Raw genomic sequence first — 15,371 nt, forward strand, 5'->3', positions numbered from 1 at the left:
TGACTGTCCCTTCTGAACATGTCCATTAGAATTTCTAATGCTAACAAACTACTGAAGCTCAAATATGGCAGCTCCCTCATAGAGGAATACGGGGGATTAGATGGGTAATGTAAAAGCATCTGCAAATACCTTTATGGCTAAATTAGAGATAGCATTCAAACAAAATGTTATGATAGATGTAAAAAAAAAAAATAATAATTTCTGGTGTCAGTATCTCTTTAAAGCAAATATGATATTGGTTGCTATGGGTTACTGCAATATGGGGTAATACATTATTCAATAGGCCCCACTGTTGCTTGAATCACCTTTGCTAAAAATGAGAACAATAATTAGGACTTGTGTTGAAATTACATCGACTCCTTTTAAAATCCATGTTTTCCACATGCTTGCCATTATAAATCGATTCTAAAATCAAAGTTGGGCTATTTTCACTGAATTTTCTACCCCCCTTCCTTAATAAACAGAGCTCCCTATTTGCCTTTGAACAAACCAACCCCTCCTTCTATAAGGCTAGGGCCGCGCAGGGCCAAAATCAGCCTGCTGAAATATCATGTCAGCCCCTACCACAGGCAGTGGTGTCGGCTCCACCATGGAATGCAAAGCGTTTCTTTGCTGAAAAACAGAGTGGGGGTCATTTATAAAGTTTGCGCATCACATTTTTATTCGCGAATGGATGTACTGCCCATGTTTTTTCCTGAACGCTAATATATTGCACTGCTGTGTACGTCTTTCTGGTTTTTGCGAATTCACATTGTGTACACATTTTCGCAAATGAGACGGGTGTTTGCGTGAGTGCCCCCACTGTGCGAGGTTGTTGTGCATGAAAATTGCGAAACTGTTTTGCGAATATTTTCTCCGTTTTCATAGTTGTGGCGTAATTCAAACGCAGAGTGTGCACATAAAATTTGCGATTTTTGCCATATTTAAAAAGCTCTTATACACGTTCGTAGTGTGAAAAAAAGAAAATCGCAATTCTGTTTGCACACTCTTATTCAGCTTTATAAATGTAACCATGTGCAGGGCAAATATATTCACTGTGCGAACCAATCTGCCCTGCGTAAAGTTTATAAATGAGCCCTAGTGAGTTCACTCTGCAGCCGACGCAATGGTTCTGAATGCAAACAGAAGAGGGAGGCTACTGCCCATGGCAGGGACATCAATTCGTTCTATTACCTACTCTGAGGTTCTGCAGGACAGGAAGTGACAGGAAGTACTAAAGTGAAACTGGCTTCTTGTTTATTGGCAGAAATAATGAAAACCATAGATATTTCTTAATATAATAAGGGGCAAGACTTCATTCATTTAGCTAATGTTCAAAAGTGATGTGTGTATGTCCCTTTAGGGGTTCATAGACACAGGCTTTTTTTTTTCCTTTCTGCATTGATGTGTGTTTGAGATGCAGGCTTGAGCACACCTAAAGGCAAGAGCCAACCGATTCCATTTATTGCATTTATTTTATCCCGCCAGCATCCAAGTCTGCTCTTTAACACATTTGGGTTACGTTGCAACTTGCTGCATTTCTATGCTTATAACATACATTACAGTAGAGAGATACAAATCGATGTTGCATAAACACACTTAGCAGCAATACAGAGTACAATATAAGTGCATGTGATGTGCTCAGCATACATTTTTAGATACACAAAGAAACCCTGGTGTAGAAGCCCTGAAACTAAGCACTGCCTTGTCCTGAATATGTACCTAGACTGTAATGAACAACCTCGTGAGTTTAGTCCATCAATCTCTCCTTGCTAAGGCTGATTTTGTGTCTGTTGTCAGTTCTGGTTGGTGTTTTATATGCTTTCTGTTGCACAGAACCGATTAACCCAAATGAAATCTCTTTTTCTGTATTATGCTTGTGAGGGACTAAATTACATAATATTATGTGAAGTTATACATTCAGGGAAGGGAGTGGCAGCCCATATTTGATTCCCATGTTAGTGCCTTGGATCAGTCGAAGTCTCAGGGGGGTTCATTTATTAACTCTAGGAAAATGAGCTCAGTTGAAGTTATCAGTAGCAATCAGAAATTTGCTTTTATTATTCATTGTGCTGTAATTGGTTGCTAAGGGTAACTGCTAATGCACCTCTGTTACTAAATGAGCCCCACTGTGCTTCTTCCATAAAAGCTTTATATAGTAACTTCTCTTTGTGTTTGAAATCTACTGTGTAATACAGGTATGCGATCCATTATCCAGAAAGCTCCGAATTACGAACAGGCTGCCACCCATAGACTCAATTCTATTGTTAATCCAAATTTTTAAAAATGAATTCCCTTTTCTCTGTAATAATAAAACAGTACTTGATCCAAACTAAGATATAATTAATACTTACTGGAAGCAAAACCAGCCTATTGGGCTTATTTAATGTTTAAATGATTTTCTAGTAGACTTAAGGTATGAAGATCCAAATTACAGAAAGATCTGTTATCCGGAAACCCCCAGGTCCCGAGCATCCTGGATAACAGGTCCCATACATGTATTATCTAACGATAAAGCGCTGTTGATCTTTTTTTTTTTTTAAATGAATGATTATTCCGTTGTAAAAATGATTTGCAAAATGCGAAAGACCATGCAACAGTCAGGAGAGCAGATCTTAGTGTTGGATTCACAAATATATAACCGGAATGAATATACACTATGTACACGTTTCATGGAAGCCAATTCTTTTTTTTTCCCCTCAGAAAACAGAATCCACTGCTGAGCAAATGTGGAGAAAAACATCTTCTGGAGATCTTTCTGCATTAATCTAGGAAGAAAAAAAGAAAGGCATCATTATCTTTCCGTCGTTTCATTTCTCTCTTTTAACCTGATGTGATGATATTTCATGTACATGGAACTGTCATGATGAACAGAGTCAGCCTGCCTCACCATGAGAAATGCGAATAATACATTTCTTATCAGACTTGTTTCTATAGGCCGTATTCCAACTCTTTCTGACGGGGGTCTCCTGCACATTGCTGGCTTGGATTCATGCTAGCACACAAATGTTCCATTTTATAAAGCTGTCTCTGCGCATCATTTCAAGTCTGCACATGACCTTTTGGGCTAGGCATATACCAGGAAAGGCAATCATGGCTGGTTTCTCTTTAATTTCACTATTGAACCATTTTAGAGTGCCCTAGTTTGGATGTGCTCATTCTGAGTTCTAGCCAAATATTGATCACACGTACACAAAAAAGGTCAATTTAAAACGAGCCACGGAACAATGCAATGTCAGAGTTACTGCAAAGTGAAAATGGTCACAATACTGACATTAAGTGACTCAGCTGGTGAGTTCATTAGAAAGTCTAAATTCATTTTCTTTTTCCCTGTGCTCCACAACAGGTAGCCACCATAGATATTATTTTGGAATGTCACCTTCAACCACTGTCCCTTAGCATTTAGATATACAGGTCTGGGATTCTTTATTCAGAAACCCATTATCCAGAAATGTCCAAATTATAGAGACTACGGTTAATCCAAATAATCCATTTTTTTCTAAATGTTTTCCTTTTTCTCTGTAACAATAAAACAGTACATTGTACTTGATTCTAATTAAGATATAATTAATTCTTATCGGAGGCAAAACAATCCTATTGGGTTTAATTAATATTTAGGTGATTTTTATCAGGCTTAAAGCTCTGACACACACGGATATTAGTCACCTCACTATTAATCTCCTCTAGTGCGTCAGCTAATCCCCCCCCCCCAGAAATCCTTTCTAATCGGCAGTAATGTAAATCACTGGTGGGAAAACATAGGAGTCACTAGCTTCCCGAAATCGCATTTTGCATTTCAATTGCAAAAGATGTTTCCATTAATTTATCACAAGATCCAGGCTAGAATACTGCATTTGGTTGATACCTAGAGAATACCTGCTTGCATGGCACTCAGTCTATGAAAAGTATATAGAGAGAGTTGGGTCTGTCTGATTGGATCAAATTCAACCCTCCATTGTCACCTCCCCAGCATCATTGACCCACATGAGTGGAAAGAATAAACGGAACACTGAATGTAAAAAACACAAAACTTACATGCACATATACACACACACATGCAAACATACATATAAGCATTCATTCACATACATGCACAAAATTAACTGTAGCCCTGAGTATTTTGCATGTCTAAGAATATATGCAAGCGCCGTTTAAAGCCAATAAGATCCACTGGCACAGCATTCTACACTCTTGCTGCCCTCATGTTGAAGAACCATTTCGTTGCTTCAGGTGGAAATACCCTTGGTGTGGCTTCTTGTCCATTGTTCATTTCTGTGTAAAAGAAAGCCACCCAATATTTGTCTGTAATGATCAGTTATGTATTTGTAAAGAAGTATCATGTCCCCTTAAAAGTGCTTCTTCTTTAAAAGGAACTCATACTCAACTTTCCTTTGCACTTATTACAGCTTATTACATGGAATGTTCACCTATTGGAATGATTTTTTTTTAACAAGTCCCTACTACCAAAATGCTGAATAATTTTTGTTCTGCTCAGTTCTTAGGTTAATTGGTGGCATTCGTGATGCAGCCAGGAGCAGTTAATGCAGCACAAGCTTCTGGTGTTCCCCATTACTTCAGGGTAAACGCAGTAGCACTTAAAGCACATTCTGTCCTGACTATTTCTGTCTGAATTCTGCTGAACTCTGCAACAAGGTAGTAGCGGAGAGGTTCAGCACTTACTTCAAAGAAAAGGAGGAATAGCAGTTTGGGCTCTCGGCTATCATTAAGTTGTATTACAGCATAAGGTAACAGTGCTTCCCAATATTAAAGGAGAACTAAAGTTAAAGTGAAAAGTTATGTTTTGGGCTTCTGTACCAGCCCACTGCAACCATAGCCCTTCAGCAGGGAAGATCTGTGCCTCTGAAGATGCCCCAGTAGCTCCCTATCTTCTTTTCTGCTGATTCACTGCACATGATCTGTGTGGCTGTCAGTGACTGAGCTTAGGGGCCCACTCACAATATACAGTACACATAGAATAGAAATGTCACAATATAAGGCTGATTAATAATTAATACAGATAATTACTACATGGCAGCACAGAAACCAGTGCTACTAGCATCAGAATTTAATAATGTGCCCTGTAGCATCAGTTTATTACAGGCCAACCTCATTTTGTGCTTGAAAATATGTGACAACCCCTAAACTCAGCTTAAAGGAGAAGCAAACCCTAAAGTTAAAAAACCCCTACCCTAGAAAGACCTCCCTCCTCCCCCCAGCCTAAGTGTTACCCCAGGCAAATGCCCCAAAGTCTTTACTTACCCCTCTGCACAGATTCTGTCCAGTGGAGTTCACTGGCGCCATCTTAAGCCGATTCGGTACTCTTTGGAATGAGACCAGTGCTTCGGCAATTTTTTGTGAGTTTCGGAACATGCACAGTTGTCGCGAAACAGAGAATTGCTCCAACTGCGCGTGGGCTGCTACATCGGTCTCAATCCAAAGATTACCGAACAAAAGAAGATGGCGCCCGTGAACTCTGCTGGACAGAATCTGCATGGAGGGGTAAGTAAAGACTTAGGTGAATTTTGATGTAAAGACATTACTTAAAGTCAGGAAAATGTACCCATTGAAATGCATTATGAATTGGTGGGACCTCAAATAAAAAAATGTAAAATGCAGGAAAACTTAAAATCAGGGCACTTTAAATCGAGGTTTCTCTGTATGTTCAATTTCTATCTGCCTCAGAATATATTGTACTGCTGCCTCTCTCACTCACAGCCCACCCATAATGCAACAGTGTGTTTATAAATGATATCAATGTGGCAGATATTAGATGCCTGATCTGATGTAGCCTCTTTGGGATGAAAGTGTGCTTCTAGTACAATTCTACTGCATTCAAGCCACATGAATGTGTCAGCAAGTGAAGCTCTGGGCTTAAGGAAACGGTAAACTTTCAATAAATTATACTGCAGCCTTTCCCTACACCCAACCAATACTGTTCACTGGTCAGCAGCAGAGATTTCCATCTCAGCAACATCCCTGTGACTAACAAGCTGCAGTGTTTGGATCTGACTCACATTCAACTGTCTCCACCCCCTGTTGTGACTGTAGCACCACAGAGGCCAAAGCAACTATTTTCAGTGACTTTCAGAAGTTGTTAAGTCATTCACATGGCCCAGGTCTTTAGATAAACTGGGGATGTGTATAAAACATGCAGTGGACAGGGCTCAATGGATTGTTAATAAATCCCATGTTGTCTAAACCTGTGAAATATGCGGGCCCTATATAAATAAATGTTAACAAATATTAATAAATAATAAAACAGCCTGCACCTTTCTAATTACTGCTAAAGGGACTATTGATTGTCAGTTACAAGAGCTAAAACATAATCTAGTTTATGTCAGTAAGTGTGGTACAAATATCCCTCATTTAGCAAAACACAGACAGAATAAATCTGTGCTGTTATAGGGCATGCCATTCAGCAAGCATAGCTTCCATATTGCTCTTTGCCTGAAAATTTTGCCGTTTCTGGCCACAGTGAAGACTGTTTCATATTATTAAATCCGTTTTCCATTTTCCTGGGAAATACATTTCACTGTCATGAGTTTAACATTTAAAGACAAACAGAAGTTATAAATGATAATGGAGATAAATACCAAAATCAAAAACTCATGGTCTGCTTGGTTTTGCACTGAAGGGAAAATGTCTTACATTTAGATTTTTTTCCAGGTCCTGGAAATGTCAATATGTGATTATATAACAGTTGACATTTGTACATACCAGCTGGCCATTTCTGCAGGACGGAACATTGACAAAATATAGAATTTTCTTTAGAAAACAAAAATCCTTTATTGGCAATTTTAGCTTTGCTTTACTGTGATTTACTTTCTATAGACTCACAGACAGGGATAATGATCCATTATTGATTTGTTCTTGAAAACAATTTTGGACTGCACTTAAGACATTTCAGTCTAACAATTCTTTGGTGAATCCTCACCTTTCCACCAGTCACTGGACAACTATTTCACAACTTCACCTAAAGAATTACAGCATCACTAGGTTCTGAAGTCATATTGTATTATCATTTTGCTTACAACAAAGGCCCATACATATTGGTAGCATACAGACAGTAACAATACAAATTTAGACAAATAAAGGCATTGCAAGTAATAGGGATTCCTTGAATCTATGAATTTGATCAAATCTTCTACAAGAGATTCAGACAATTACAGAAACACATTTTAATCCTTATCTGTATATTTATACGTGAGCACGGTATGTTCAGCCCATTAAAACCATTTGATTAAGGGTTCAGATTAAGTTTGGCTGAATTATAAGGACAATAATTAAGCATTCAGGTTAAGTTTGGCTAAATAATAAGGATTTAAATTATACAAAAGGGCTGGGATTTGTCCACATCCTTCAGTTAGTGAATTCCTACTAAGAACAGAAGAGTCCCTTCCAGTAGCACTATGTTTACCTTATATAAAAGAGATTTTCTTTCATAATATGTAATTATGGGATCAACAGCTTGGTAGTATGCATCCAGCCTCCTTCTGATGGTTTCTGTGTTAACATCATTCCGATGGCTGGCCTTACTTCTGTTCAGGAGACGACTGGTCATAGTTTCAGAAGAACAATCCAGGTAAAGCACAATGTTTGGCTTGCTGATCTATCATAAAATAAAATTATATGCAGTCACTTGGTAGAGACATACCGTACACTGTATGTAATCATATGAGCTCTGTACTTGCATGATGAAAAATCTGGTGCTCTGTAAAGAGAGAAGCTCCAGGATTATGGCCATTTTTGCACTTTGCACTCATTTGGCTTTGCAAATGGGGCCAAAGTTCTTTGCTATAATGTTTGTACTTATACTTTGTACTTTGTAGTTTCATATACAACCATAAAAAATTTATCTTGTGCATGGTTTGTACTGTTAGCACCTACTTAATAACACAAATTCACTTTGTATAAAGATGATAACATTTGGATCTGAGAATAACCCGTGTACTTGGGCCAACCTTTGAATTTTCTTTGATGTACTCTATGCTAAAGACCTTTTATCTAAAGGTGTTGTTCACCTTCCAACACTTTTTTTAATTCAGTTGTTTTCAAATAGATCACTAGAAAGAAATACTTTTTTTTTTTCAATTACTTGTTATTTGCTATTTGTGATTGTTTTTCTAATATTGAAGTTTAAAGTTACATTTTTTATCCTCCTTACTTTCTGAAGCAGCTCTGGGAGGGGGGGGGTCACCAACTCTGTAAACTGTTCTAAATTGATACATTTTTTTATATTTGGCCCTGCTGAGCAGTTGTACCTAGTTACATTAAATGGGCTGTTCACCTTTAAGTTAACTTTCAGTATGTTATAGAATAGCCAGTTCTCAGCAAATTTTCAGGTAGCCTTCATTATTTATTTTTTTATAGTTTTTTCTTTTTATTATTTGGCTTCTTCTTTTCTCCCTTTCCAGCTTTCAAATGGGGGGGTCACTGACTCAATCTAAAAACAAATGCCCTGTGAGACTACATATTTAGGGGGTTAGTTACTTAACTCCGAATGCAAAAATCACGGAAAATGTGTGATTTGTTTTTTTTTTTAAATAAAATCTGACTTTTAAAAAAATCACGAATTTTTCGGAATTTATTAAACCCCGAGGATGGGAAAAGTCAGAAAATGAAAATCCGGCATCTCAGACATGTCGAGGTTACATATAAGTCAGTGGGAGAAGTCCCAATGATTTTTTGATGTGCCCTGGGTTTTTGGCAATACCCTGAAGTTTTCGGGCAAAATTCAGTTTTCGGGTGAAAAATCCAAAAAAATAGTGAAAATCGGATGAAATATCCGAAAAAATCATGAAAATCAGATTTTTCATGATTTTTCAGATTTTTTACACACAAACAAAATTTTCGGGAAAGTGTATTAATAAATAAGCCCAAAAACCCGTGCGGATTTGGTCAGAGTTTTTTTCAGAAAATATTGAGATAAATTCGGACTTTGATAAATAACCCCCTTATTGTTATTGCTATTTTTTATTACTCATCTTTCTATTCAGGCCTCTCCTATTCACATTCCAGTCTTTAATTCAATTCATTGCATGGTTGCTTTGGTAATTTGGACCCTAGCAATAAGATTTGTTCTTCTGCTTAGGAAAAAAATCAGAAACCTTTCTCAAATCTTTCCTAAGGAGAAGAACATGAGAGCAGCACTTCCTTGACTACTTGGCAGTCAGAAACTGACCTGCAGGTGGCGCTGTTATAACAAAATTCATTCACATTAACAGCACATGTATCCCTTAATATCTTGGAATAAAAAATAAGAAAATAATGAATGAAAATTACAAAAGTGTTTAGAATAGCACTCTCATCAATTTTACATTCACTTATTTTAAAGGTTTACTTAACCTTTAAACTTCAATTCTGCCAAAAACTGTAAAAAATAAAGCATTGAAAGTAATTCTGGTGAACAATCTGAAACCAACTAAAAAGTGTTTGGAAGGTGAACAACCCCTTTAATAACACAAGGGGGTAGTAAAGATCCAGAGTTTACCCCAATTCTAGTCGCCCATAACAACCATAGCATAGCATTTACTGGTGTGTAGGGATGAGCACATTTTTTACCTTATACAGATATGCTGCAAAGTTTTTGTCCGATTGGTAGCTGTGGTTGGATTCAAGAAGAACTAAACCCTAGCCCATTTTCTAAATCATTGCTTCTAAATCATTGGCTACAGCTGGGAATGTAGTATGCAGGCGTGTGGTTACCATTGATATTGGAGATTAATCAGCTTGAAATATATAAAGAAAATGAATACAAATGGATTGCATTCATTACTTATATCATACAACAATATTGTAACAGTGTTCTTCCTTCATACACGATTGTTACTCTTGCTAAACCACAGCACAGAGTAAGACATACTCACCTTGCATTCGAATTCTTCTGCCTGTTTGGTTTCACGTGGAAATCCATCAAGAAGGAATCCTTTTGCGTTCCCAAGGCAAGAAGTCATAGTTTCTTTAAGGAGTTCAAGGATAATATCCTGTTGACAAAGAGACATCAAATAAAAAAAAGGGCTGATTTATTATTACAGAGAAAAAGGAATTTATTATAAAAAATTGCGTTATTTGCTTAATATGACTTCTATGGAAAATGGCAATCAAGCTTTCTAGATATTGATTTTCTGGATGAAAGATCCCATGTCTGTATAAAAAAATCCTTTGAATATTCATAGTGTTTTAAAACTATACAGCTTATATTTAGGTCTCAAAATGAAACTGACTGTTTGCTGCTGCCTGCGACAATTTTGTTAACTTGATCCATGACAGAAGCACCCCTGGGTTGAACTTATCACTGGTTTTGCAGACACCACCCATAGTTTGAAAAGCCCATAAGTCCATCAAGGAAAATTTGTGAATGAAGCCCTGTGGCACTGTGGATGGGAATAACATAAACACAAACATTTATTTAAAATGCAGGGGGAAAATGCAAATAAATAAAACCATGAATATTTGCAATTTATAAAAGAAAAAAACATCAAAAATGTACATGAAAAAAAATACTGTAGTCGATGGGAAATGCCTTTATTTTATTTTTTTTCCCCCAATGTATTGAAATAGTTTTTCAGTCATATAAGAAAATATGCTAGTTCAAGAATAATAAAATGTGGGGGCCAAAAATAAGTGGTTTTTTTGCAGTTAATTTTTCTTAAAGGAGAAGGAAATGTAAAGTACAAATAAAGTTGTATACATTGCCCACGAAATGGAGAGATACTTACAGGAATCGTTGCTCTATACGTTTTCCCCTGTTTCTGTAATCCAAGATCGTAGTAGATTTTTTTGCATCCCTCTCGCTATCCAAATCGGCTCTAATAGGGCTCACACATGTGCAGTTGAAATTTTGTAAGCCCTGCGCATGCGTACCATATCCTTTACTTCCCCCATGCGAGTGGGTCATGGGGGAGGACTAAATTTAGCGCATGCGCACTTCACACAGGGAGACACAGGACATGACACGCACTCGGCCAACATGGCGGCCGCAAAGTTTGTAAAGGGCTAAAACTTCAACGGCACAGTGTCAGTGCGGGACACCGAATTGGGCAGCAAAAGTAATGCGGTTCTGGAGAGGCACACCCAAGCAAAAATTAAAGATAGGTGTAAAAAATTACCTTTCCTTCTCTTCATTAAAAAATCAAAAACAGACAATTCTGTCCCATACACACCTGTAATGCTCACCCCCAGATTTATTTCTGTACGGAAACATTCCTCTCTCTGCACTTTCACATTCTCTATGGATCAGGGTAATTGACCGTACCTATCTGAACCCAAAGTATTTTGCCTGATAATCATATCGCTCATTATCACAAAGCAAACATATTAACGTTGGCAAGTCTGGTTTATCAGGGATTACTGGCAAAATCATTATATTTGCACTACAGAATACTGTGTAATTGCCTGAAATATACAGTAAGTTTAAAGGTTTAATCATGTCATAACAGTCAGTTATATACATATGTATAAATACACACAAACACACGCAGTAGCTAATACAGAATGCAATATTATGTCATTATGTAAACCAATATAATATTTGACTCAATACATTTTTTTCATTGCAATTCCAATTTAGACACTGTGCTGCATAATACTCCAATGTGTCATTATAATTATTACATAACACTATGTCATTATAATTATGTGATTTTAATCTTAAATTAAGCCCTAAAATATATATTTGGCAAAAAAACAACATTCAGCTAGAAACCTGAAAACATAACATTCGAATGAAGCACAAAGAAAAAAATTCTGTTCATTACTAAATGCAAAATTAGTTTAGGGGGTTATTTACTAAACCTTGAATTTTTTCTGGTCTGGCTTTTTGGGTCAAAAACACAAATTTTTAGTGAAAATTTTTTTATTATACCCCGATGCTACAAAAAACCTGTATTCTAAAAGCCACCGTCTCAGACCTCTTAAGGCCATCTATAAGTCCGTGGAAGATGTCCATATCCCAATTTGAAGATATAGTGGTTTGTGCTGGGTTTAGCCCGATAATCCTATAAATTCAGGATTTTCGACCAAAAATGATATAATTAGGGTTTTCACTAGATTTTATCAGGTTTTTTTCCTGGTCTGATTTATTCAAGTTATTTTATTAATAAATAAGGCAAAATCGGGGATGAGAGTTTGGTTGAGCTTTTTATATTTAAATTATGAGATAAATTAAAATTTTAGTAAATAACCAAACAAAATACAAACTAAAATAACTTATGCATGGATTTGTGGATTAACATTTCATTTGCTAGACAGTGTTTATGGATGTGTGTTTTTTATAAAAATGCATATAAAATTTTTTTTTAAAATGACGACAGATTCCCTTTAATATTAAGAGTCAGTCTGGATATTGTTATGGGCTAAACGTATCTGCTGTTCTGCTTAATGTTTTCCCTCTATAGTATTCACCCATTGAGAAGTAGTAGGTATGATATACTTGCCTTTGTAGGGGTCCAAGGTAAACAATTTCAACTCAATGTGAGGATTAATGTGGTGTTTTAGTGATAAAGAATTAAGGGTATAGAAAATTAGTAAATTAGGCTCCAACAAGGGCTTCCTGCAGGGTATATACTAGTGTCTGCCATATAATCACTACTATGAGCAGTATCAGGCTGGTGAATACAAATAGATAATTATCTAGTGCAGAGTAACTGAGAGTTTCCACAAATGCAGTAATCAATGAAACTGGCCTACCATATTCCTATTAAACCAACAAGAAATAATAAAGAACGATGTAGTGATACATTTAAGGTTGCCAACCGGCCGGTGTTTTACTAACCTGGCGGGTAAAAGTGATGCCAGTGTTATTAAAGGAGTTGTTCACCTTTGAGTTAACTTTTAGTATGATGCACAGAGTGATATTCTGAGAAAATTTGCAATTGGTTTACATTTTTTATTACTTGTGGCTTTTGAGTTATTAAGCTTTTTATTCAGCATCTCTCCAGTTTGCAGTACCAGCAATCTGGTTGCAAGGGTGCAAACTATCCTAGCAACCATTCACCGATTTGAATAAAAGGCTGGAATATGAATAGGATGAGTAATAAAAACTTATAGTCTTACAGAGCATTTGTTTTTTTTAGATGGGGTCAGTGACCCCTATTTGAAAGTTGGACAGAGTCAGAAGAAGAAGGCAAATCATTCAAAAAATATAAAAAAACAAAAAAAAAACACGAAGGCCAATTGAAGAGTTGCTTAGAATTTGCCATTCTATAACATACTTAGGGGCAGATTTATCAAGGGTCGAATTTCGAAGTTAAAAATACTTCGAAATTCGACCATCGAATTGAAATACTTCGAATTCGAATATCGAAGTCAACGTTTTTTCATCGAATTTGGGTATCCTGCGGTCAAAGTAAAATCGTTCGATTGAATGATTAAATCCTTTGAATCAAACGATTTGAAGGATTTCAGCGAACGATCGAATGATTTTACTTCGACTTCCAAAAACTTAGAAAAATGCTCTAGAAGGTCCCCATAGGCTAACATAGCACTTCGGCAGGTTTAATTTGGCGAAGTATTGAAGTCTACGTTTTTTTAAAGAGACAGTACTTCGATTATCGAATGATTGAATATTCAAACTATTTTACTTCAAATCAACGTAGTATCCTATTCGATGGTCGAAGTATCCAAAAAATTACTTCGAATTTTTTTACTTTGAAAATTCCCTTGAATTCACTTCTATCCTTGATAAATCTTCCCCTTAAAGTTAACTGAAATGTGAACCAATCCCTTTAATAGGGGTAGAAAGGTAAAAATATTGGAATGCTGGTATTTTTTTTATTTTTAAAGTGGCGACACATTGGTGCTGTGTGAATAATCTTTAATATTGTAAGACCCCCAGGTGGCCTGCAATAGGGACCAGTGCACAAAAACAATGATTATTAATATAAACAAGGTTATCTAAAATAATAATAATAATGTTGACCAGAACAGAAGGACTTATTGTCCTCTACCCATAACTTTTTGTGTTTCCTTATACTGTAGTGCTCACTTACCCTGTGGTTAACATTTCTGTAATATATCTGTAATTGGTGTATGACCTTGTGAATAAAGGAATGTGCTAGCCATCTAAAACACGAGGTCACACAGCGTTATTGTTTGGCTGACAGGACTGTAGCTTGTCTTTGTCATCTAACTATATTGTGGACAAAAGAATAAAAAGTTACGTTTTATCTGGCATCATCCAGCTTAAATAATATGTGTGGCCTATTTGATGCTGGGTTTATACATTTTTTGCTTTAGTCCTTTATTAAAATCTGATGGTTATTAAATTCAAGTTTAATATTTGGCTTTAAATTCTAACCTTTGTCCAGCACAGTTTTGTCCTTTTCTTTAGATGACAAGGACACACTGTGTCTAGGTTACATTAAAACCTTTGTATCTTTACATGAGGAAAGAAAAAGGCATGGGGAACCGTGACTGACATTCAGAACAAAACCTTTGTTGAAGGAACAATATAAAATTTCCGTGACTTTCTATGAAAAGTATTTCACTAATGTACTTTATGTCAACTTGTCTCCTGTGGCTGATACCTTTCCTTAGTACTACTCTATTGACTGCAGCAATAATTTATGCAAAATGTAGATATCACAGAAAATAGGTGAAGTTTTTTGCTTGCTAATATGGTAGCATGCAGTAGTGTTCTGGCTATTATGTTAGACATCCATTAACTCCAGCCTTTATACATTACATTTTTGGATAACTGTATTATAAACACTTGAACAGCCTATCTATAGGGATGGGCAAATTTGACATGTTTTGTTTCGCCAATTACCCACTTTACGTTTTAAAATGAACTGTTCCTTTAAGAACGGAATCTAAAGCTTAAAGGGATACTGTCATGGGAGAAAATTTTTTTTTCAAAATGAATCAGTTAATAGTGCTGCTCCAGCAGAATTCTGCCCTGAAATCCATTTCTCAAAAGAGCAAACAGATTTTTTTATATTCAATTTTGAAATCTGACATTGGGCTAGACATATTGTCAATTTCCCAGCTGCCCCAAGTCATGTGACTTGTGCTCTGATAAACTTCAATCATTCTTTACTGCTGTACTGCAAGTTAGAGTGATATCACCCACCTCCCTTTTTCCCCCCAGCAGCCAAACAACAGAACAATGGGAAGGTAACCAGATAACAGCTCCCTAACACAAGATAACAGCTGCTTGGTAAATCTAAGAACAACACTCAATAGTAAAAACCCATGTCCCACTGAGACACATTCAGTTACATTGAGAAGGAAAAACAACAGCCTGCCAGAAAGCATTTCTCTCCTAAAGTGCAGGCACACGTCACATGACTTGGGGCAGCTGGGAAATTGACAAAATGTCTAGCCCCATGTCAGATTTCAAAATTGAATATAAAAAAATCTGTTTGCTCTTTTGAGAAATGGATTTCAGCGCA

General features: G+C 36.5%; 1 protein-coding gene across 2 annotated transcripts in view; it reads right to left on the reverse strand.

Annotated features, from left to right (window-relative positions):
• Positions 1-2,675: 2,675 nt before the first annotated feature.
• Positions 2,676-15,371, reverse strand: part of LOC108714198 (adenylate kinase isoenzyme 5) — a 130,738-nt gene continuing 118,042 nt past the window's right edge. For both annotated transcript variants that reach the window (XM_041590340.1, XM_018258186.2), the window contains 3 exons: positions 9,846-9,962; positions 7,397-7,588; positions 2,676-2,747 (listed from right to left, as the gene is read on the reverse strand). In XM_041590340.1, the coding sequence (XP_041446274.1) occupies positions 2,679-2,747; positions 7,397-7,588; positions 9,846-9,962 (378 nt within the window). In that variant the 3' untranslated portion in view covers positions 2,676-2,678. The remainder of the gene's footprint in view (positions 2,748-7,396; positions 7,589-9,845; positions 9,963-15,371) is intronic.

The sequence above is a fragment of the Xenopus laevis genome, chromosome 4L (genome assembly GCF_017654675.1).
Source record: "Xenopus laevis strain J_2021 chromosome 4L, Xenopus_laevis_v10.1, whole genome shotgun sequence".
Lineage (NCBI taxonomy): Eukaryota > Metazoa > Chordata > Amphibia > Anura > Pipidae > Xenopus > Xenopus laevis.